Source organism: Jatropha curcas, chromosome 8 (assembly GCF_041381405.1).
Source record: "Jatropha curcas cultivar XTBG-Jc1 chromosome 8, XTBG_Jcur_1.0, whole genome shotgun sequence".
Lineage (NCBI taxonomy): Eukaryota > Viridiplantae > Streptophyta > Magnoliopsida > Malpighiales > Euphorbiaceae > Jatropha > Jatropha curcas.
The window spans coordinates 4815456-4838191 of record NC_143158.1 but is presented as its reverse complement, the minus strand read 5'-3'; the positions used below and the strand labels follow the sequence as shown (position 1 = coordinate 4838191).

General features: G+C 31.8%; 4 protein-coding genes across 7 annotated transcripts; 2 read left to right on the top strand and 2 right to left on the bottom strand.

Annotated features, from left to right (window-relative positions):
• Positions 1-100: 100 nt before the first annotated feature.
• PERK14 (Protein kinase superfamily protein) lies at positions 101-3573 on the top strand. Its single transcript, XM_012222179.4, is given in 9 exon segments — positions 101-1018; positions 1103-1579; positions 1657-1743; positions 2010-2080; positions 2160-2245; positions 2497-2593; positions 2595-2639; positions 2761-2922; positions 3149-3573. Coding segments are annotated over 9 exon segments (1896 nt in total). The 5' UTR covers positions 101-393; the 3' UTR covers positions 3395-3573.
• On the bottom strand, positions 2377-6014 carry LOC105638273 (protein SYM1). Of its 4 annotated transcripts, XR_016322172.1 has the most exons (5): positions 5546-6012; positions 4845-4939; positions 3951-4597; positions 2778-2954; positions 2377-2610 (listed from the first exon to the last, which is right to left on the bottom strand). XR_016322172.1 is itself a non-coding variant. In XM_012222062.4 (4 exons), exons 1-4 carry the CDS (start codon positions 5690-5692, stop codon positions 2585-2587), a joined length of 663 nt encoding a protein of 220 aa, XP_012077452.2. In that variant the 5' UTR covers positions 5693-6014; the 3' UTR covers positions 2377-2584. The 4 variants fall into 4 exon arrangements, 2 of the variants coding, with proteins under 2 accessions (XP_012077452.2, XP_089581268.1); XR_016322171.1 differs by lacking the exon at positions 2778-2954; XM_012222062.4 differs by lacking the exon at positions 2778-2954 and having other exon boundaries at positions 4203-4597; positions 5546-6014.
• Positions 6015-6716: 702 nt separating this feature from the next.
• LOC105638272 (Tetratricopeptide repeat (TPR)-like superfamily protein) lies at positions 6717-10847 on the top strand. Its single transcript, XM_012222061.3, has 3 exons — positions 6717-6922; positions 8580-9491; positions 9746-10847. The coding sequence occupies exons 2-3, from the start codon at positions 8628-8630 to the stop codon at positions 10643-10645; spliced, it is 1764 nt and encodes a 587-aa protein (XP_012077451.1). The 5' UTR covers positions 6717-6922; positions 8580-8627; the 3' UTR covers positions 10646-10847.
• Positions 10848-10979: 132 nt separating this feature from the next.
• On the bottom strand, positions 10980-13553 carry LOC105638271 (Rhomboid-related intramembrane serine protease family protein). The gene is made up of 7 exons (XM_012222060.4): positions 13260-13553; positions 12824-12948; positions 12306-12391; positions 12158-12198; positions 11889-12055; positions 11741-11803; positions 10980-11374 (listed from the first exon to the last, which is right to left on the bottom strand). The coding sequence occupies exons 1-7, from the start codon at positions 13483-13485 to the stop codon at positions 11180-11182; spliced, it is 903 nt and encodes a 300-aa protein (XP_012077450.1). The 5' UTR covers positions 13486-13553; the 3' UTR covers positions 10980-11179.
• Between the last annotated feature and the right edge of the window lie 9183 nt (positions 13554-22736).

Sequence of the window (22736 nt, the reverse complement as noted above, 5' to 3'; positions counted from 1 at the left end):
TTTGATTATGGTTTGAATGCGTTTCAGGTGTTCTATAGTATGAACAATCTAATGCAGCTAAAATGTTGCAAACAAACATTCACCAGCCTATTGATTTGATTCTGCACCTTTCAGTACAGAATAGTAATTTTTATCAAAAAGTGTTAACAAAAGAAGATAAGGTTTCGTTTTACGGAGTTTGTAACAGGAACTAACTGTTCCTTCATTTGTTGGTTGGTCATGAGTCAGCAGTTGTTTAGGGGCAGGACTCAAATTTTACAAGTACTAATGATCTGGATTAGTTTTAGAATAATACTAAAACTAAACTTTTCAGTGCTCTTTTCTTTTAATCATATACCATCGCAGATTCACTTGGACAAACAAAATGCTTATATAACTTGAATTTGTTCCGTAATGTCTTCACCATCTATCTCACCGGCACCGGCTGTTTCTCTGGTTGCCCTTTCATGGCCATTGCCGCCAATAATAGCACCCTTTTCTTCTCCACCAGCACCACCCTTGTTTGTGGAGAATGCGAGTCCACAACCATTACCTGGAATTCCACCGTTTGCCTCGCCACTGCCACTATCTCCTCTCACCCCCACTCCTATTGAAGTGGCAGGAGCGCCTTCACTATCTCCATCACTGTCGGAAACTCCCTTGACACCTCTACCAACTCCATCAAGAGCGACAAAAGCTGCACCCCCACCTTTGACAAGCCAATATGCACCTTCACCTTTTCCTCCACCTCCAGCCGAGACTACACCATCATCTATTCTGCCTCCAGCGCCTTCGTCATTCCCATTGGCGCCACCTACAGCAGCAAAATCTCCGGGGCTGTCACTTCCATTGGCAAATGGAAATCTGCCAGAGAGTTCAAAACAATCTCATGTATCAACAGGGCTTATAGTCGGATGTGTCATTGGAGGAGTCTTTCTACTTCTTCTTTTTGGACTAATCTGCATTCGCAATAGAAATAGAAGATCAAGTAGAAGACGTTCCACCACAGCGTATAGACCTCCGAGCTTGGAACCAAAAGGTAACCATTATTTATACTTCATGTTGATGAAAAGTTTAAGATTATTATAACCAAATTTTAACAGCTGAAATTTTGGCTTTGTAGATAACTGTAAAACTATTGTGGCTCAACATTCACAACAAAATAGTTGGCCGGATGGGGCACATGTTATCAGAGTCCAAACTGGGACATTTTCTTTGTCACCCACTTCAACCAGCTGCGGAGAAGAAAATCCAATGCCAATTCATGGCCCTAGTATTGTTTCGGGTTTGTCAATTGGAACTTTTACATATGATGAACTAGTTGCAGCCACTAATGGCTTCGCAGATGCTAACCTTATTGGAGAAGGTGGATTTGGTTATGTTCATAAAGGATTTCTCGGCAACGGTCAAGAAGTTGCAGTTAAGCAGCTCAAAGAAGGAAGCAGGCAAGGGGAACGCGAATTCCTGGCAGAGATTGAGATTATCAATCGGGTTCATCATAAACATCTTGTTTCACTAATAGGACATTGCATAGCTGCAACTAAGAGATTGCTGGTTTATGAGTTTATTCCAAACAACACCTTGGAATTCCATTTACATGGTACTTGTTGATGCTAAATTCTGTTTTTCTGTATAATGGTCTCAATAACTAGTTGAGAATAGAGCTATGTTTTGCAGGAAATGGACGACCTATCCTGGGTTGGGATGTCTGATTCAAAATTGCTATAGGGACAGCTAAAGAACTTGCATATCTCCACGAGGACTGTGAGTATTTTTATTTGATCTTCGTTTGCTTCTTTTGTTTCTTGTTTGGCATAAATGATTAAATGAATTTGAAATATAAAATTCTTTTTTAAATGATAAAAGATTGGTTTAGTTTTCTATATTTCACAAAATTGAACTCCTGTAAGTGAAATGGATATTTTTTCATATTGAACATGATAACATGAAATTCAGATGAGCTTTCATTTATATCGCACAGGGTATTACTGTCAAATAATAGTTTAATTGTGAAATTTCATTGCAAGCAGGTAATCCAACAATCGTTCATCGCGACATCAGGGCAGCCAATATCCTTCTCGATCATAACTTTGAGGCAAAGGTATTACTTTGCTGCATCAATTTTAAATTTGATCAAGTAAATTCATAAACTCACAAGATTCTGACCACCTCAATCCCAGGTTTCTGACTTTGGACTCGCCAAAAGTTTTTCTGATGCCAGGACTAGCAGCACTCACATTTCCACCCGAGTAGTAGGAACTTTTGGGTACGATAACGATCACATTTTGCTTATCATTCTGTTGCAAATCTTGTGCTTTCACCTCCTACAATCATAATCCTGCATTTTCCTTTGCTGACCCCTCATCAAAATATTGAATTCATTTATAAATGATAGAATTTGGTTAAGTCGATATCAAATTTCAGAAAATTGAATTCATAGAAGCAAATGAATATTCATCTATATGAAACATGAAAACATGAAATTCCAATGGATTCTACGCGACATTCTGGTTTCAGGTACTTGGCGACAGAGTATGCATCAAGTGGCAAAGTATCAGTGAAATCAGATGCTTATTCATACGGGATCATGCTTCTAGAACTCTCATCACCGGACCCAGCCTATTGGTCTCCCTGCAAAGAAAGAATCATTGGTTAACTGGGTGAGTCCTAATTATTAACCGTATATAGAGGATCTTGCTTATATAGAGTTTTTTATGGAACTAAGATTAAGCAGATTGGGCAATATTTCTGACTATAGGATTATTGATTTTGCTGTTGTAGGCAAGGCCTCTGCTTACTGAAGCTATAGGACATGGCAATTTCAAAGCTTTTGTTGATCCACGGTTGGAGAACAATTACAATACAAATCAGATGGCTAGCATGGTTGCTTGCGCTGCAGCTTGCGTGCGACATTCATCATGGCTACGACCACAAATGAGCAAGGTAACCCTTTTAACCTGCTGTTGCTACCGATTCTGCAGGATAAACAATACAAGTATTTCTGAAAATAAAGCTGCAATTCTTTCCTTGCGAGTACCAAATGATTGAGATTGTTTTTAAGAAAAGGAACTTTCCTATTAATTTGGCTTCAACTGGAGTTTGAATTTGCAATCCCACGATCATGAAAATGTCTCTAATATGGTGAAAAATCTATTTCAAATGAATGCAGGTAGTTCGTGCTCTAGAAGGACATATTTCGGCCATGGATCTCTACGAAGTAACGGAGCCTGACCACAATACATTATATGATTTTGCCAGTACTTCAGATTATGATCATTTCCAATATAATCACGATAGAAAGGAACACGACATGGCATTGTCCAGTAGGCAATACGGCATCAGTGGATACAGTGGAACCACCAGTGAGTATGGCCTTAACCCATCTAGCTCAAGCAGCGATTCTAGCAACAGATAAAAGTTCAACTTCCTTTTGTCATTTGTATTACTTTTAAATTCTCTAGGGTTTATAAGCAATTAAAGTTTTAAGTTAAAAATAGATTAGAAACTCAGCACTCTGTTAAGCTTTTACAACATATCATAAAGCAATTTCAATGCAAATTTGTAGCTAAGGTTTCTTCAACTTCCAGCAGTTGCAGCTAGAATTAGCACCTCTGAATGGTTTGTAGGGTAGTGAACTTCCATTCAGACCCCCTTAGTATTCTCTAACTACCCACCAGTATAAGTGTAGGGCAAGGTACCCTTTTGTATTGGAGAAACATATGATGAGTACAAAGAGCATTTGGTATTAGAGAAACAAAAGATAATCACAAAGAGCTTCCCCCAATGAGACTGAGACTTGTATTCATTAAGCAATCATATTCGCTGACCGTATTTCTCATAGGCTTTTAATGTTTTATTTACAGTAAGACTCTGAAGCTATGCAAACAAAACCTCAACTGATTGTCATTCTAATGCTTTTATACAAAAACTAGTAAAACTTCCAAAAAAACAAAACAAAAAAAAAAACTAACCAGAAAGAACAGAGTCTATGATGTCGGCATCCAAAAGGGAGTTGGTTGGAGAACAATAAATGAAAAGGTTCCATGAGATAGCCTCAGTAATTTCATGAATTGCAGCTGTTAAGAAACAGAAGTCACAATTCTGATTCTTCCACAAATTTTCTGTTTCAACTGTTTTCCTTTGTGCATATAATCTGCCACGATAAGCATGGCCTGACAAAGTAGATATACGGCAGGTGAAAATGAGAAATCATCCGCCTTTACCTTTTTTATCCTTCAAAGGTTGAAAAGATTTGAACCATTGCTTCCAAGGAGCATCCTGTTGTTGCTCAATCCATGACAAGAAGCAACTATCCAACAAGCAGAAGAAGTTAACATACAGAAGCTGATATTTCACAGGTACAAAGCGGAAATTTACACCTTGAACAACTGGCCATATGCCTCCTTCCACAATCAGAGCCGGGAGAAAATCCCTCTTCAGATCTTCCTTTATTTGTGGAACACTTTTTCCAGCAGAAAAACCCATGTATGTGAAAAATACAAGTAGATCCAGTGGCCCAAACACAAAACCATCAATTGCAACTTTAGCAGCAACAAACTGCAAGGAATTTGGCCGCATTACAAGTCGCAACCTTATGAATTTGTCTAAACCCTCGTACCTACAAGTGTTGAACAAGTAACAATTGAATATACTTTATACACATTTCTCAGAGTTTACCAACAGACGTTGCCTCATTGATATGTTTCTCCATCAATTAAAATTTGTTTGAAGTAGACATGTTTGCCACAAGATCCACAACTTATTAGAAAAGCATAATTTCAGTGTTTCCCTCATTCACTTTTGTCAAACGAATTGCATGCTTGAAAGTCTTCCCCAAGTGTGTTAATGAAAATGAGAGAACTCACCAGAAGTGGCCAATTGGTCCAACAAATCCGAACCCAAACAAGCTTGTGGTTGCCACTCGTTTCCAATTAATCTTTAATCTTCCATTTTCTGTATCCTGGCATTTGAAGTAGATGTTATAAGCCAACAACAAAAAAAAGTGTTAAACAGGACAACAACAAATGACATATAAAGAAAATGAGCAACAAATTTTAATTATCCATATTTGCATCAATTATCAATTATATATATATATATATATATATCATGCCAGTTCCTGCAACCTGCATTAGTAGTATTACCATGTACCACTATTATAATGACAAAGGCAAAGTTCTTGAGGAGGAGCAAGAGGGGAAACAAGCATACTCCACATGTATCAAGAACTAATATTGTGCTAAATTCAAGAAACGTATATTATGAATTGGGAGAAATTATTTCTCGGAAACAAATAGCCAATGCCAAACAAGACTAATTCTTCAAGATCCTCCCTAATCACTCTACTATTGAGGAACACCAAACACATGATCAAATAAAAAGAAAATGCTCAACAAGGAATATGAACGCATTGCCTTTCTCCAAAAAACCAAAGGGAAACAAAAATCGAGATACACCCAAATGCCAGACAAGCAAAAACAACAAAAAAAAAAAAATTCATAAAACAAAAAAGCACATAGAAACATAAATGTAGAATTACAATTAGGATCATATTGACGATAAGTACCTCTTGACATTGCTGTTTCTTGGTGCAGTTGGTTATGGACTGGGCAGCTATATCGCCAAACCCCCAAATCAAGCCTGAGCTAATCACCTGTGTCTTAACTGGATGCACCGCCAAGCAATTACGGTACCATTTCCAAAGCCTCAACATTTCCCCAATTATTTATAATGTAAAAAAGCGAAAGAGAAATTTCTATTCTAGGCACAGAGAAAAAGAAATCGCGAGAGAGAGAGGATAATGGCATCCATCATCGATTCTTCAAGAAGGAATGAGTATTCGTTTATGTTGCTTTTCTAATCAAATATTTTTGTTTACTCTCTTTATGATTTTCAAAAAAAAAAAAATCCATTTTTGAATTGAGTCTGTTTTTTGAGAAGTTTTCGCTTCTTTCCCATAGTTTCCGGTAAAATTTTTTCCAATGAGAGTTTTTCCAGGAATTTCGTCACAGAAAGGACCATCGCTTGCAATACGAGGTTGTACGTAACATATTTCATGACCTGGAACACCATTAAAAGTCTAATGCTGTTTATAGTTGTACCTTTAATTTTTTAGCATATCTACTGGGCTGCGCTGGGAGGATGGCCCATTTATTGAGATTGAATTGGCGGTTCAGGGCTGATGGATTTGGTCTCAGTTAGGCCATTTCAGTCCGGTTCAGGCCTTTTTTCTCAACCTTCTGTTTTTTTTTAAGAAGGATAAATTTGCCTACGTCTATTTTATGGTCCACCTATAGACCAAAGTAGTAAAAATATAAATTCTTTTATTTTTTTCTCTACAATATTCTTGTTTCAATAATAAAATTATTTTTCTTCTATTCAATCTAGGAAAGATGTCATATTAAACTGTAACTAAGCAAATTAATCCAAATTTTTATTATAATGCTGGAATCTATCTAATTTAATAAAATCGAGCGGTAAAAGACTTTTTATTTTTTTACTAGAGTGCATTTTTTGATATTGAAATTATATTTTTATTTTTACTGAAGTGAGATTGCTGACCAGTTCAACCGGCAATTTAATTGAGCTGAAAAAGGCCAAATTCTATTAGCCAAATAAATCCTTTTATTGTCTAATATTATATATTTGTTAAATCCACATGAAAAATATAAATAATCATAAAATTGGAAAATACTAAATAGGAAAAAGGAAATACTTCTCAAAAATTTGAGCACCTCATTTCTTGGGCTCTCTTATCGCCTGTTCTTTGTCTGTCTTTCTACCAAATGCTGACACTTTTGTAGATAATATATTTTATTTGGACTGCATGCACTGCACTTCTAATCTTCTATTAGTCTCTCTGCTCAGTGCTCAAATTCAAAGTCCCATCTCTCTCTCGCTCTCTCTCTCTCATTATACTGCCTGCAAGTGCTGAGCCCGATAGGTACAACATGACCACCTTATAGTTTGTTTTCTTCGTATTTTCTTACTAGCTCACAAGCAATTCTTTGGTTCTCTAATGGCTGGCTAGAGTTCATTTCTGTTTCGAATCCTCTTGGATATATTTCTTTTATTGAGTGAAAAAGGTTAATTCTTGGAAATGGCTAGATTTAGTCTTGTTCTTGAATTTAAACATTTTGTTTATTTTCTTGAAGTGGTATTGCAACAGCCTTGGTTTCTTGCTTTTCATTTGTTTACTTCCACTAATTTTTCAACTTAGGCTTAAGTTGAGGAAATTAAACTTTATGGACTTGCTGATGGTTTGGAGAACTGCGAGTTCTTGTTTGGGACCTTGATTGATATTTGATGTTGATTGGTATCAATTTTACTGTTTCAGATTGATGAAGTCATGCATTAAGATTATTACGGTTTGTTGGATTAGGTTTTTTACCACACTGATGGTTTCTGTATGACTGATTTCAAATTTCTGGCCCTTGAAGAATGTGTTTTCCCTTTTCAGCTTGACCTTCATTTCGAAGTTTTGAATTTTGATCAGGAGAAATCATGCTTTTACAGGACATTCTTGAAATGGAATGAAATTCAATTCTTGGAACAGGATCTAATTCCATTTTTTGGTATACAAAGAATCAATATTCTGGGCGACGTCGTCATATTGGAATAAAAATTTAATTTTTAATTTGAAATGGTTAATCATGTTTAATTATGGGGAAAGGATTATTGGGATCTAGACATTCGTTTTCGTCCCCATCTCTTTTCCAAGACACACAAAATAAGCAAAGAATTCGATGAATTTTGCAAATGTTAAAGACGATTTATGTGAATGGCATTAAGCATTGAGTTCTTTTGCTTGATCTTGAGTTCCAGTGCCAAAGATTAATCTTCTTTCATGCTCTAATTCTTAGAACTAGGAATCTCTCGTACAAAATGGAGCTTCTACTTAAAATCTCAAGCATGGACAAAACTGATGTAGGAAGCCATTGTTTGGCAGCAGTTTAGGTTTAGTGGTGTCAAATACTTGATCAATTGACATTTGGTTTATGTGCTGCATTTTATGAATTTGATGTCCTTTTCTAAAGGTAATACTCTAAAATTAATGACTTCACAATCTGCCAGGTTTTGTTTCATTTTAGGATTGAGCCTTTTCTTCTCTTGTCCTTTTCGCATTCAGAACCCACTTTGTTTGCAAAAATTAACATTTTTGGTTGATTTGTCTTGTAAAGACATACTCTTGGTTTTATGTGATTATCACATCTTATTCATGGAAGAGGTTTGTGAAAGTTTTGCTTTTATATCAAACTTTTATTTATATGTTAATTAATCATGCCGTTCTGAAATATTAAAAAACACAAATTGGCATCACTTGTTGAAACCACTTTATAGATGTACTTGTGTCAAATAGTGTAGATTTGCCCTTTAAGTATGCTTTAGAAGGAAGAATGTCTTTTGGTTTTCTATAATAGAAGATAAAAATTAGATTACATTATTAGGTTGCTGCATGTGATACATTATTGAAAACAGTTACTTTGTGCTAATTATCTTACTGATCAATAGGTTTTCTATAAGCCGTTAATGAGAAATTTTTCACATGGTCTGGTTCTTTTGTTTTTCAAAATTAATATTTTAGATTCTTGCTTTATCAGGAGAATAGTCCAGATTATAAAAATCAATTTCCTCCAACTTTGAAGTCTATGGAGTTTCAAAAAGCAGGCAGTTGCATGTTCTGCATGACCAAAGAAGGTTGCAGAACTGTGCGATCAAGGACGAAACTGATGAACATTCTAATAGAAAAAGGAAAACCCCAGGAGGCAGAATCAATTTTTGATAGTTTAATTGAGGGAGGGCACAAACCCTCTCTAATAACATATACAACCCTCTTGGCTGCCTTGACCATGCAAAAGCGTTTCAACTCCATACATTCAATCATCTCACAGGTGGAAGAAAATGGAATGAAGCCTGATTCTATATTTTTCAATGCTGTTATAAACGCTTTCTCTGAATCTGGGAATATGGAGGAAGCTATGGATACATTTTGGAAGATGAAGGAGAACGGAATGAAACCTACCACTAGCACTTATAACACTTTAATCAAAGGGTATGGTATTTCTGGTAAACCTGAAGAATCTGCGAAATTGCTAGACCTTATGTCTCGAGAGGGGGATGTGAAACCCAATCTCAGGACTTATAATGTTCTTGTAAGAGCTTGGTGTAACAAGAAGAACATTTCAGAGGCATGGAATGTTGTGCACAAGATGGTGGCTTCCAGAATGCAACCAGATGTAGTTACTTACAACACTATAGCAACAGCTTACACTCAGAAAGGAGAAACAAATCTGGCTGAAGGGATAATCTCAGAAATGCAGAACAAGGGCATGCAGCCCAATGAGCGAACTTGTGGCATCATTATAAGTGGATATTGTAAAGAGGGAAGGATAAAGGAGGCATTGAGATTCGTGTACAGAATGAAGGAATTTGGTGTGTATCCTAATCTTGTCGTTCTTAACTCGCTAATCAAAGGCTTCATAGAGACTATGGATAGAGATGGGGTTGATGAGGTGAGTTCTGAACCTAGTTTAATGTTCTGCTTATATATTTTTCTTTGTGCAATGATATTTTCTGATTACATGCAAAGGTAATTGGCAATGAAACTTTTAAAAAATTAGAGGACTCAAGTTTTTACCAGCGTCAAGGTTGGCACATTTGATTGGAGTGGCTATTTGTCTAAGAATTTTGGCTGTTAGCCAAAATTAATCTTTGCATAGATTTTAAATCTAGTAATAGAGTAACGTATACCGATACATCATTTCAGGTTCTCAAGTTGATGGAAGAATTCAATGTCAAACCAGATGTAATAACATTTAGTACTATCATGAATGCATGGAGCACAGCAGGATTTATGGACAAGTGCAGGGAAATCTTCGATGACATGGTGAAGGCTGGTATAGAACCTGATGCACATGCATACAGCATCCTTGCAAAAGGTTATGTGCGTGCGCAAGAACCTGAGAAAGCCGAAGAACTCCTGACAACCATGATCAGATCAGGGTTTCACCCAAATGTTGTGATTTTTACAACTGTAATAAGTGGATGGTGCAGTTCAGGCAAAATGGAGTATGCAATTAGAGTTTTTGATATGATGTGTGAATATGGAATTTCTCCTAATCTGAAAACTTTTGAAACATTAATGTGGGGATTTAGTGAAGCCAAGCAGCCATGGAAAGCCGAAGAAATTCTCCAGATTATGAGAGAGTTTAAGGTTGAGCCTGAGAGATCCACTGTGCTGTTAGTTGCAGAAGCTTGGCGTGCCATTGGATTGACAAAAGAGGCAAACAGAATTCTAGGTACCATAAAAAGAAAGGAAATGACTCATAGAAAAGACAGAGCTGAAGAAGATATGCCAGTTGAAAGCCTGGAGAAACTCTATCAAAAGCAAAGCACAAATGTTTCATATTCCAATCTCTTGCATGTACCAAGTACAGTTACGAATGATCAAAAAGGGTCTAGTGCTGCCCTTAGAAAGGGTAGGATGGTGCTGAGAGAGGCAGAGTTTTCAATGGAATACTCTTGGCTTGCTGCAAAATCCATGTGTTTCTCTCAAACTTGTAAATTTGGATCCAGGCTGCCAATTATTTGCCATAAGCAGTCTCAAGGGCAACATGGTATGTATGGTCAGTTTGCACAGTCATGTACAGCGGTGTTCTTGAATTGAAAGGGAAAAAAAAATTGTCTTTCTTTCTTATTTTTCCTTTTTCTTTTTTCTTTTTAATGTGTATTTTTATTCACATTTCCGTCCCGAAAGAAATTTGCCACCAAATTTGATGTAGATGCTAGATAGTAAAGGGTGTTATTGATTTATGTGAACTGTATTCCATTTCAGGCTTACTGATAATGCAAGTGAATAGCATTATATATATCTGATAGTAGACTTTGTAGTTTGTAGTTATTTTGAGGAAAAGAAAAGTTTAAAACTTGCTGCTGACATTTTCCTGAAACAAGAAGAAAATTAACTACAAAAGCATTACAAATACAAAAAGAAAACCATATGAGGCGCAACAACTACATGTTTTATAACTTCTCACAATATATTTACATGTTCATATATCATCATGACCCATAAATATATCAGACTGATGGACTCACAGCAAGTCCATATAATTGATCAATCTCCAATAAGTAAAAATCATCGTAAAGAAAGGTTTATGCAATGAAGTCCTTCTATTTATGCACACTTGTGAACTGTTGCTTATCGGGTTTTGCCTGATTTTGCACGCAAAGAAGCTTCGTGGTCTGGAGGAGAAGGAATTCTGCTCACAAGCCAAACCAGAACCACACCAATAAGGGCACCAGATAGATGTGCAATATGATTGACACTCTGCATAGGATAGCCCCCACGAAAAGTGCCTGACAATGCTGCTGAAGCTTGTGCTGCTTCCATCACCTGTGGCAATCCGAAATGAGCACACAGAGAAGATTTCCGCAGGTTGATTAAAATCCCCTTAAATAAAATGTTTAATTAAACTATTCACCAACTCAAACATAGGAATGCATACATCTTAAGTCAAGATGATGATATAGCACTTTCATCTAAATGGTCATTTCAGGAATCTAAACCTGAGTTCAGAGGTTCAACTTCAAATGTTCTTGAATGATTGCCAGTAATGCTTGTAAAGAAATACTTCCCCTCACTTCAGTCTTTTGTGTGGAAGAACAATTCTCAGCATATACGTTCCCATCTCTATGGAAATTCTCAGTCTTTGTCGTTCTAATGGAAATTATAATATATAAGAGGATAGAATGTGCTCACCCTCTCTATAACAAATTGGCCCAATATAAGCACTTCAAGGATCTTTCTCCAGTCCCATGTTATCTGCAATAAAGAAAAAAGCAGATTGAGTAGTCTATGCATATTCGGTTCATAGAAAGATCTGCAGATTTTAAATCTTTTTAGATACCTTTACAAGGACACTAATAGCAAATAACCCAAAAACAGCACCAGAAGCTCCCACAGAAACTGCATTTCTCGGTAAAACTAACCATGAAACAAGGTTTGCTCCGACACCAGTAAGAATATAGGAAAGCCACAAACCAAAGTTTCCTTCTTCTTCTTCAACAAGTTTTCCTGTTAGCAAATAATGGTGAAATTAATCCTCATTTATGTGATTTAGACAGCATCCTCGTCAATGAACATACTCTAATAACCCAAAATAATAATGACCCTCACCAAAAATGTACAGGAAAAAGAGGTTACTTGAAAGATGTCCCCTGAGGAAATACAAGCAACGACACAAGTAAGCTTTTCCATGTGACTTTATGTCTTGAACTTACGATATCAGAATTATTTGAAAGTCTATTCAACCTAAGGACCTCACCAGCTAGCATGGCAGAAAGTTGCTGTTATGAACTGGTACCAAGCTGGCCAATTGTGATACAAATAAAGAGATTTGATGCTGCGAACCTTCACAAAATGGAAATAGAAAATTTACTATCAGCTTGACAACCTCAACTACATAACTTGATAAGTTGACCATAAGCAAAATCTATCTTCACAAAAACCCTAAGAACAATTATTTCCCACGTGGCTGAATAAAAAGAACCTAGTGGAGAACAGTACTAGGTTAAAAATTATTGAAGATTAAAGGTGAATTCTGAATATTGTAGTTACAAAACTTCAATCAGCTAGAGGGAGCTCCAAATTGCTTTTTCCAACCGCAACTAAAATGAATTGAAAGGTAGTTTCAACATTAATGTCAAACAGGCTCTTTATGTATTTCTGGTAGCAAAATATGAAGCACACACATGATACGCAATACATGACATGGAACTATATGACCTATGTAGTTTTAATGAATTCAACAGGTTGAGAAGACAAAGCAATATAGTTAAGTACCTGAAAAAAGTGATCTGCAACATAAATTCCAAGATTGAGAAGTATAATCCAAAAGACTCCATTTGCACGTTTCTCCGGTTTCCTTCTCTCTTCCGGCTTATCAAGTTCAAGTTGCCGTATCATATCTAGTGTAGAAACAACACACATGTTCAAAGAAACTCGAGTTTCAACAATAAACATTTGCTTCATTTTCAAAATTAAACACACATTGCATAAGAACACCAAACTCAAGTTATCCAAAATTTTAGTACAAAGAAAAAAAATTATATTCATATGTGTGCTTAACTTATTTAACGCCACTTACACAATCACATCACACCAAGTGTTTGTAAAAATTCCCAAGAGAAAAAAAAAAATCTTTCTCGAGAGACTAAAAGGATTCTACTTAATACAAATAAAGAAAGCAACGCAGATAACTGTTTTAAGCAATAGCCACCTGAATCATTCATCTTGCAAACAAAGCGAGATCGGAAGGCAGGGAGAGGAGGAATAAAACAAGGAGAATTAACAGGGGCGATAAGGTTTGGATAAGTGGAGAAACGAGAAGAAGACAACGGAAGAGACTTTGAAAACGGGATATAAGAAGCCATGGGCATGCATGTGCATGGTGAATAATAAGGTTTCATCACCGTTGAAAGTTGATGTAACTGAAGCTGCCTCATCGGTCCGTTTTTGGAGGGAAAAAGATTTCCTCCCTTTTTGTTTGGCTCTTGCGCTATGAATGAATGAAATATGAAGAAGTATAGATTTTTGGGCTTTTTAGTGAGTATTGGTGATGGACATAAAGGCCTGTGATCGTATAAATATTGGTTCAGAACTCGTGTAAACAAATTAATACTCCTCGGCCCATAAAAGCGTGACAATTTAAATGATAACCTAACCATACTTTTGTTTTGTCCACCAACATCTTACTAGAGGCGAATTGAGAGAATTTGATAATCCATAATATTTCTCTATTGAAACTGAATATAAATATTTATAGTATTACCGGCTATTCTAGGTAGGTGAACTAAATAAATACCAAACGAGAATATCGAGAGTTGATGCGATGAAAGATTTCGGGTATAATTTCTTTTTATTATTATTAGAATTGAGTTAATTTCATAATTCTTTCATTCTTTTGTAAAAAATAAAAAATATATTAATATATAATGCATAAAAATTAGTATATAACACGCATAGGTCAAAAGGTCTCCGGTGTCTACTACGCAGTCGTAGCAACATAGAAGGAACAATAAAATTCATGTAACAAAAAGGAAACAAATAAGTAATTTTCAATTTAAAGTAATTGAAACACCAATTATAAAGAGAAGGAGACAAATCACCTAACCATATTAAAAAAATTCAGGAGGCCAGTGAATTTTGAAATCTTAAATGGAATCTGTCTTTTCCAAGAATCATAAATAATTAACAAAAAGAAAATAAAAATAAAAAATAACCACTCATCCAGCATCTCAAGAAATTGAAAGGGTTGTAGCTTTTGCCGGACAGGCAAAGCCACGTGAATCCTTTTGTGGCTAAACTATATATATATATATATATAATTCAATTTCAATGATATTTAAAAAAAAATTAAAGTAACAGTAATTATTTTATTTTAATTTCACTCTTATTTACATATTTATATTAAATCTTATCTTAATAAAATAAGCTAATTAAAAAATAATCTAATCAACTACTCTCATTTTTTTTAGTGATTTAATATTTTTTTAATTTTTATAAAAAGTCAAAAACGGTTAAATTTAACAGAACGGATAATATTATTATATATATTAAAAATATAAAAAAATCCTTTGAAATTTGAATTTGAACCCTTTTACTACAGGAGATATTTAATTTGAATATGATTTATTTTATTATGACTAAATATTAAACTATCCACATATTAGTTTTAATTTTAATTCCTAAATTTTCATGCTAAATTAATATATTTCATACTATTTTATGGCAAAAGTATTGAATTCTCTCTTCTAACATTTCAAAGGGTTTTTGTCTTTTGGATTACTCATTGGGGTATCCATTTAGATTTTGGTGAGCAATACCATTAAAAGATGGCCACAGAAAATACCACCAATTAACTTCTTTTTTTTTTTCCTTTATTTTTTGACGACTTTAGATTGAATAATGTATCCAAAAATATTAATTATTGAAAAAACAAAAACATGATTATCATGATGATATCATCATGATATTAAGTTTGATGATGAATGCACAATAAGAGATGTGTACTCTATTAATTCTAATTTATTATTCAGTCACTCACAAACAACATCTATTTTTTTATGCTATATTTCATGGTTAATATTAATTCCAAATAAAATAAAATAAACTAATATATAATATAATAATTTCAATAACTTAAGCAAAACAAATATGATATGAATGCATGTTGGAAGTACGCGTTGGGACTATATGTGAATCAAACCGTGCGCCCTTCCTACAAAAATGTTGGAGTTTAGCTTGTTTAGAGAAAATTAAGTTTGAATTTGCCCGATAACCGTAAATAATACGAGTGAGTTTAAGCTTAAGTTAAAAATCTATTAAATCAAAATAACGTGGTTTTAATTAATTTTAATTTATTTAGTTAGCTCAATAAAGCTGGTTATGAACTTGCACTCAACTTATTTATTAAATAAGCTCGATAAGAATATACTCAATTTCTACTCGTTTAAAAATAATTAAGTTCGAGTTCAATTCAATCTCGAAATTTATAAAACCAAAACGATATAATTTTAATGTAAGTTTAATTGATTTTTTAACTTATTGAGCTAGGTCGTGAGCTCAACTCGACTCGATAAGTTAGCTCGCAAAAACTAAATTTGAACTCGACTCATTTATTAAATGAGCTCGAACAAGCTCTTATCTAGCTGAGTTTAGTGCAACTTGTCACATTTACACCCTAATACTTATCATTATAAATAAAATTATCTTAAGTTTAGAGACAAGTAATGTTAGATGGTTTTAAAAGTTAATTTTTTATTTTTTAAATTTTATGTATATTCTTAAAAATAAATATACCAACCATTTATTTATAATTTTTATTTCTTTTTTCCTTTTAGCTCGTATAACATTTATTAAATTTTATTTTGGCTCCTGCGAAGCCCGTGAGGTTTGCATTATTAATACTATATAAGTAAAACTTTCTATGTAAACAATCAAATGAATATGACAATCAAATTGTAAAAAGATCCTACGGGAGGGGCAGCGTCACCCATCAATGTGCACTCATGGAGAAATTTTAAATCGGGACATCAATATCTAAATCGGTAGATGGATAACGATTATCAGTTGATAGTCCTGTTTTTTTTTTTTTTTTTTAAATGGTAAAAAAAAATTAAATAAAAAGCAAAAAGGTCAAATAAATAAATAATCACAATCACAATCTGTGTTCTAACTTTACCGGTATTGAACGTGCATGTGACAGCTTTTTGCCTAACAAAGGGCTCCTCCTTTATTTATAAACAACTCACACTTTAATTATTTGAGGTAAAACCATAAAGCTACTTTAATATTAACGACCTGTCTTTCTTATTATTTAATAATCCTACAACTTATCGTATTTTTAAATTATTTTATCAAATAGTATGTTATTTCATATAACAGTATTTTTTTATAATTATTTATTGATATTAAAAAATTATATAAAAAAAGTTATCACATGAAAAATTAATTTGAGAGGCAGAGATGATTTTGGTGGGTTGTTTTGAAACTTCAATTGTCAATATGGCAGTTGAGAATCAACCTCAGTTAATGAGAATTAATTACTATTAATAAAAGTAGTTTATATGCAAATTCATTTATTTTATTTTCTAGTCTTATTAAAAAATTCTGGTCATGCAATTAACAATTTATATAATTTAGGACATGCACATGAAAGATAAAAAATATATATATTTATTAGAAAATTGGGCATTTGTTGAGGCAAACTCTTATAAAATTTTATATTTGCTGAATCTGTCTTTAAAATGAATACCTAAATATATATTTTAAAGCTTAAAATATTTGACTTGGAGAATCCAGATTCAAATCAGATCACCAAATAGAGAAAGTATTAAATTTTATTTTTATTTAGTAAACAAAGTTTAAGGTTTGGCTTTGACACACTGCACATTATAAAATAATGTTGGACAGAGAGGAATCATTTGATGCGATCTAGAAAACAAATTATATATACAATAAAAATAAAAAAATTTCTATTTTTTTATTTATATTCGATTTAAATAAAATCCCATCTAAAAATATCTTATGCAAATCCAATTCTCTATAAACCATTAACAATTTTAATCAAATAAACCATTGACATTAACAACTGTTTTTATAAATTTTTATTAATTTAATCTTTCAAATCATTAATTTATACAAATTGGGACATAAAAGAAAATTTGGCATCACTAATCCAATCGAATCAGATTAATCACTTTTTTATGTTGATTTTTCAGTTTTGACTATTTAAGGTTTCATTTGTTTACCTTAGACGAAACCTAGCTGGCCCACGGAACGCCATGATACGTGATTGTATCTTCTAGTCTCATCAATAATCAAATGGATCCCACTCCTACATGAGTCCTGTCGCACTCAACAATTTCTCACGAAGAGAAGTCAGAAGAGGTTTATCAAGGGGATAATCCAGTGTGGTATCTCCACTTGTTCACTCGTAGGCGTACGACCGTGCCGTGGATAATCAATTCGTTTTGGTCGTTTATGGCTGCTCATGTGGAGATGATAAGTCTCCACTACTAGTCCACGTGGACTCTCTTACTTTAATTTTTTGAGTTCACATCTAATGAGTAACCTTTAGACGGCAACTATAATAATGTTAAGGGAAAATCTTAATTTACCCCCTCAACTTGTATTTAATATCAAATTCGATCTAAAATTACTTGTAAGATCAATCAAGGACTGATATTTTATCTTATAGCCAATTTAGTCATATTTTGACTTGAGAAATGCATCATTTTAGGATAATACAACACAATTTAAAAGAAGAAATAAAATAAAAAAGGAAAACATTTTTTTTCCTTCCTACTTATCTTTTTATTGAAAATTATCAATTATGTCCTAACTTAAATAATGAGTATTTAAAAAATTTTGATAATTAATTTTGAGTATTTTGGTAGTTTAATAAATACAGGTGAAATTCTTACTTTCTTCTATTTTTTTCTCTCAAAATTGAAAAAATTCAAAGCATATAAATTCAGATAAAAAATAAATAAAATATTAATTCTTTTAATATTTTCATTATCTTTTCCAAATAAAAAACAAATTATTCTAGACAGTTTCTATGTACAGTCTCGTCCAAAGAAAGGATAACGGTTAAATCAAGTCCCGGATTCAACTCAACTCCAACGATATACTTTCCCATTGCCCTATTAATCATGACCATTGAATCATGGAACATGTGCAAAATCCGGTCCACACATTCATAATTATGTTCCTTAAGAATCACGTGTAACTAATCATCCCTATGCCTAATTCATCTTCTATGCAGCCAAAGTTGCTTAAGCACACGTGATTTCCCATTATCTGTTTCATACGATGATAAGTTATATTTTTCAAATTCGGATATTTCCTCTCATTTTCTGAAAAAATCAAAAATTAATTCTTCTTGCAAGTATGTCCCCCATTGGGGATTACCAATTTACTAACTTTTTAGGGTTTCTTGTTTTAGTTTATTCTGTATGAACTTCTGGGTATCCTAGGAAATTAGCAGCACGTGCACCGACAATTTGTTGCAAATTTTTAGATATTTCCCATATAAATTGGACTTTCTATATAGCAAAACAGCGGTTCCTTTTACAATGTTTAGAGAAAGTATTAAAAAAAATTGTACTTCTAAAATTACTGTAGAAAAATAATACTTTTATTAAGTTTAATTCATAAACAAACTATTAATAATTTCAGATTTGAAAAAATAATTCATATTTATTCATTTTAACAATATGTCTAAATAACACTTTTTTTTCCAATATTATAACTTTTAAAAAATAAAGAAAAAAATCACTTTATTTCAATAATCAAACTCTTGTCAAATAAATAAATAACATTTATGATTACTTAATTCATGTTTATGTTTTGTTTTCCAAGATTGTCATGTCGTAAATTGTATTTGTCCCAAAACTTCTGTTCTGTTGCTTAATTTAAACATTGTTTAAGGTCATTTCTTACAATTCTTATATATCTTTATCATTTTATTTATGAGCAACCGTGTCAATTATTGAAAATTTGAAAGGTACCCTTATCATATAATTTTATATAATACATGCAGGAGTTTTTATTTAAAGGGACACTTCAGCAATATTTAATTATAGAATTTTACTTGAACCATGTTTTTACTAGGGGGTAGGTAATTATATGATGACAATGATATTTTTATTCCATTCTATGACAATTAAAAAAATATTAAATATTAATTTCAAGATTGTGTAAATTGGGAAGTGATTTTGTTTCTTACTTATATAGATTTGGATTTGGATATAATTTTGTGAATAATTTTAAACGTAATATTTTCATTTCGAAAAAGATTAAATCTTTTGTTCAATCGTTAGAACATATTTTAATAGTATAAATAAATAAATTTTAGTTTATTGAATAATTTTTAATGAATTAAAAATTAAAGATGAGAAAAAATATTTATAAATAATAATAATTACCAACCTTAAAATAATAATAATAATAATAAGATTAATATCAATTAGTGATCTAATAGTCCTCATTTTAAAATTGACTAGGTAGATAAAGATAAGAAAGAAGTGACGTGTAGTTAGACCACTTCAATTCAACCACATGCTTGAATTATGAATAATAAGACAATTTGATACTAGTTAAAGACTAAAATACGCAAAAGTCCTCAAGTTGTTGTATTTGTTTTGAACCCTTCACTTCACGTGCATATGCCTTTTTTTTCTTTTTTCTTTTTTTATAAGTAATCATTTTTTTTTTCTTTCACGCGAGGTTAATCTCATTTTACATTTTACATTTATCTCGATAAATTTTTTTCACGTCGAATACTTGATCTTTTCATAGGTAGAAAAATTTTCACTTTATAAAAATTTTACTGTAAAAATTTATTTTTTTATTTCTATAAAATTATTAATATGATAATTTTATAAGACGAGAGGATGGAGAGTTTTGTTATACTTCCTGGGTTGAAAATATTTGCATAAAAATTAAAAAAGTAATTTATTAAAAAATAATATAATTGAAAGTAATTTGATTAAATTATATTTTTTTTCAAAGTCAATGATAAGTTGTAAAAACAGTTATTATATTTAAACATTGAAAAATTATAATTTATTATTTTTTAAAAATATTCAAAATAATTTATATTTTGAAACAAAACAATCACCCAAAAATAATTTTAATTTTGGAATAGAGGGAATAAAATTATGGGTTATTCAAATTTGTACAATTCACTCGGAAATTTTGTTTTTCTATATAAAATTTGGTTTAAATATATTTAAATTTAAAGAATAATTTTTTTGTACTGAATATAAAATTTTGAATTTATAAATAAATTGTATAAAATTTTATGAATCATTTATTTCAAGGTTAAACTCACAATTAACATTAATTGGATGAGAGTACCTATCCCAATCGATAGAATATTTTATTCTTAATTATTATATTATCATTTGTCTTATATTATTATATTATTGGTCGATTATATTCATGAACGTACGCCACTTCTCCACTTTCTTATCTATATTATTCAGATGAATCTTGCCCTAAACTTTGGGGATTGTAGCAAAACATCAAATTAAAGGCTTATTCAGTAATTTTAGCGGTTTCAATAAAAATTAGTTATTTTAACAGTTGTTAATTGTTTTATTAGTTGTTAATAGTTAGATACTAGCTGTTAATAATTAGATATTAACTGTTGTTGTTTGATTACTTGTTTAATATGAAAAGATTAAAACGGGTGAAATTATGGTCATAAAAAACAAAATAAAAGACAGACGATAGATACAAGTATCATAAAAATTATACGAAATATTATCTCAAACTTTATATATTAGAATATATGTGATGACGTGGAACATAATAATTAATTAAATTAATATTTTGAAATCAAATAACTAAACAGTACCAAACCATCTTGTCGATCAGAGTGAATTGGATGGTGCGTGTTGCAATTGTGAAATTCAGACAGGGACAAACGAGAAAATGAAGGCCATCGAGGTGAGGATTATCAACCCTAGAAAGAAGTGACGTCTGGATCTTATCCTCTCAAATGAACTGTGTACCTAATTATACCAACATTTCCTTTTATATCCTTGACAATATGTGGGAGTATATACTATATGGTGTCATAATCTAGTTATTTTGATTTTTCGGGTATCTGAATTTCTAAATATAAATAGATTCTGAAAATTTTCATTAAAAAAAAAAAAAAAAAGATGTGAACAAGAACAGCGGGATTATTCTTTTTCCACATAAATCCAAATAGAGAGTCGGTGCAATGGGTTTCTAATATTAGCTGTATGTAATTATTCACGATAAGACAACACAAAAACAGTTAAAATAACTAAACAAACTGACAACAACTAAATAAATACAATAACAATGATGATATAATAATAAAATAATAATCATAACTAAATAACTTTTTTTTGTATTATTTCAATTATGGCAGGTGCGTTCTACGTCTGATTCTGTTCTTCCTTTTTTTTTTCTTCTTTTATTTCCTTTTCTCTTTTATTATTTGCATTAATTCAAAATTATTAATAAAAATTTCTATATATGAAAATTGAAACAAGAGAATATTAGGTTCACTTATTTTTTTTAGAAATTTGTAGATTGTTTTATTTTTCTACAGTTAATTTGATACATCTTTTTTAAAAGTTAATTTTCAAAATTTTAAATTGACAAATAAATAATTAATATTTTTAAATTTTTAAAATTAAATTTTCATTTAAATAAACAATTACCATAAAAATATTAATTTGAATGCAACACGAATCTCCTCTAATTTAACTTATATAGACATCACAGGCGTGAAGTGCAAAATTACAACTATTTTTAATATATTAAGAGTGAATATTTAATTTAAATCGAACCAAATTTCATAAAATGTTTTCAGAAAAAATAGAAAATTTAAATAAAAAAAAAATCGAATAGAATCAAAATAGTTGAATGGAATGCTGACCCATTTATATTAGGACAGTAGACAGAGAAATAAATATTTTATGCGGTCCAGTATTTAAGGAATTCCCATGTGATAATAGAAACAGCCAATTATGTGTGGAAATGGCAGGTGATGAGGTGCCAGGTAAGACGCAATTGACTTATCAATGACATGCTGCTGTACGGTCTCATTTCATACACTTTTTTTTATTATTTTAATTATTATAATTATAATGAACAGAAAAAAATATTAAAAAAATAAAAATTGATAACTCAACTGGTTTATTAAAACAGTTACGCTGGTTTATCACTTGAGTGATCTACACGCGTATTTATTATATAGCTACTACCAAATATCTCTCAATAAAATTAAAAGAAAGTACAATAATTACGAGTATGTTGTCAATAGCTATAATCTCTACTGTTAAACAATTGAACCAGTATAAATGAATTATGATTTTCAAGCATTTTTTTTTTTCAGATCAAAATTATAAAATTTGAACTCATAACTGTGGAGAATATTTTATTTAAATCCCTCATAGCATAATATAAAATATATTTCGAAAATATAACAAAATATGTGTGGAAAATAAATATTAGCAAAATAGCAAGTTGCTATAAATAAATTATTTCATATTTTATGTTTATAAAAAATATATTTATTTTATTTCATTTCACATCTATGCTGTGCTTGGACCTTGCATATGGATGATAAAATAATTTGGTAAGCAGGAATATTAAATAAAATTAGTCGTAGTCTTACTAGTGGCAACACAATATTTAATTTAGG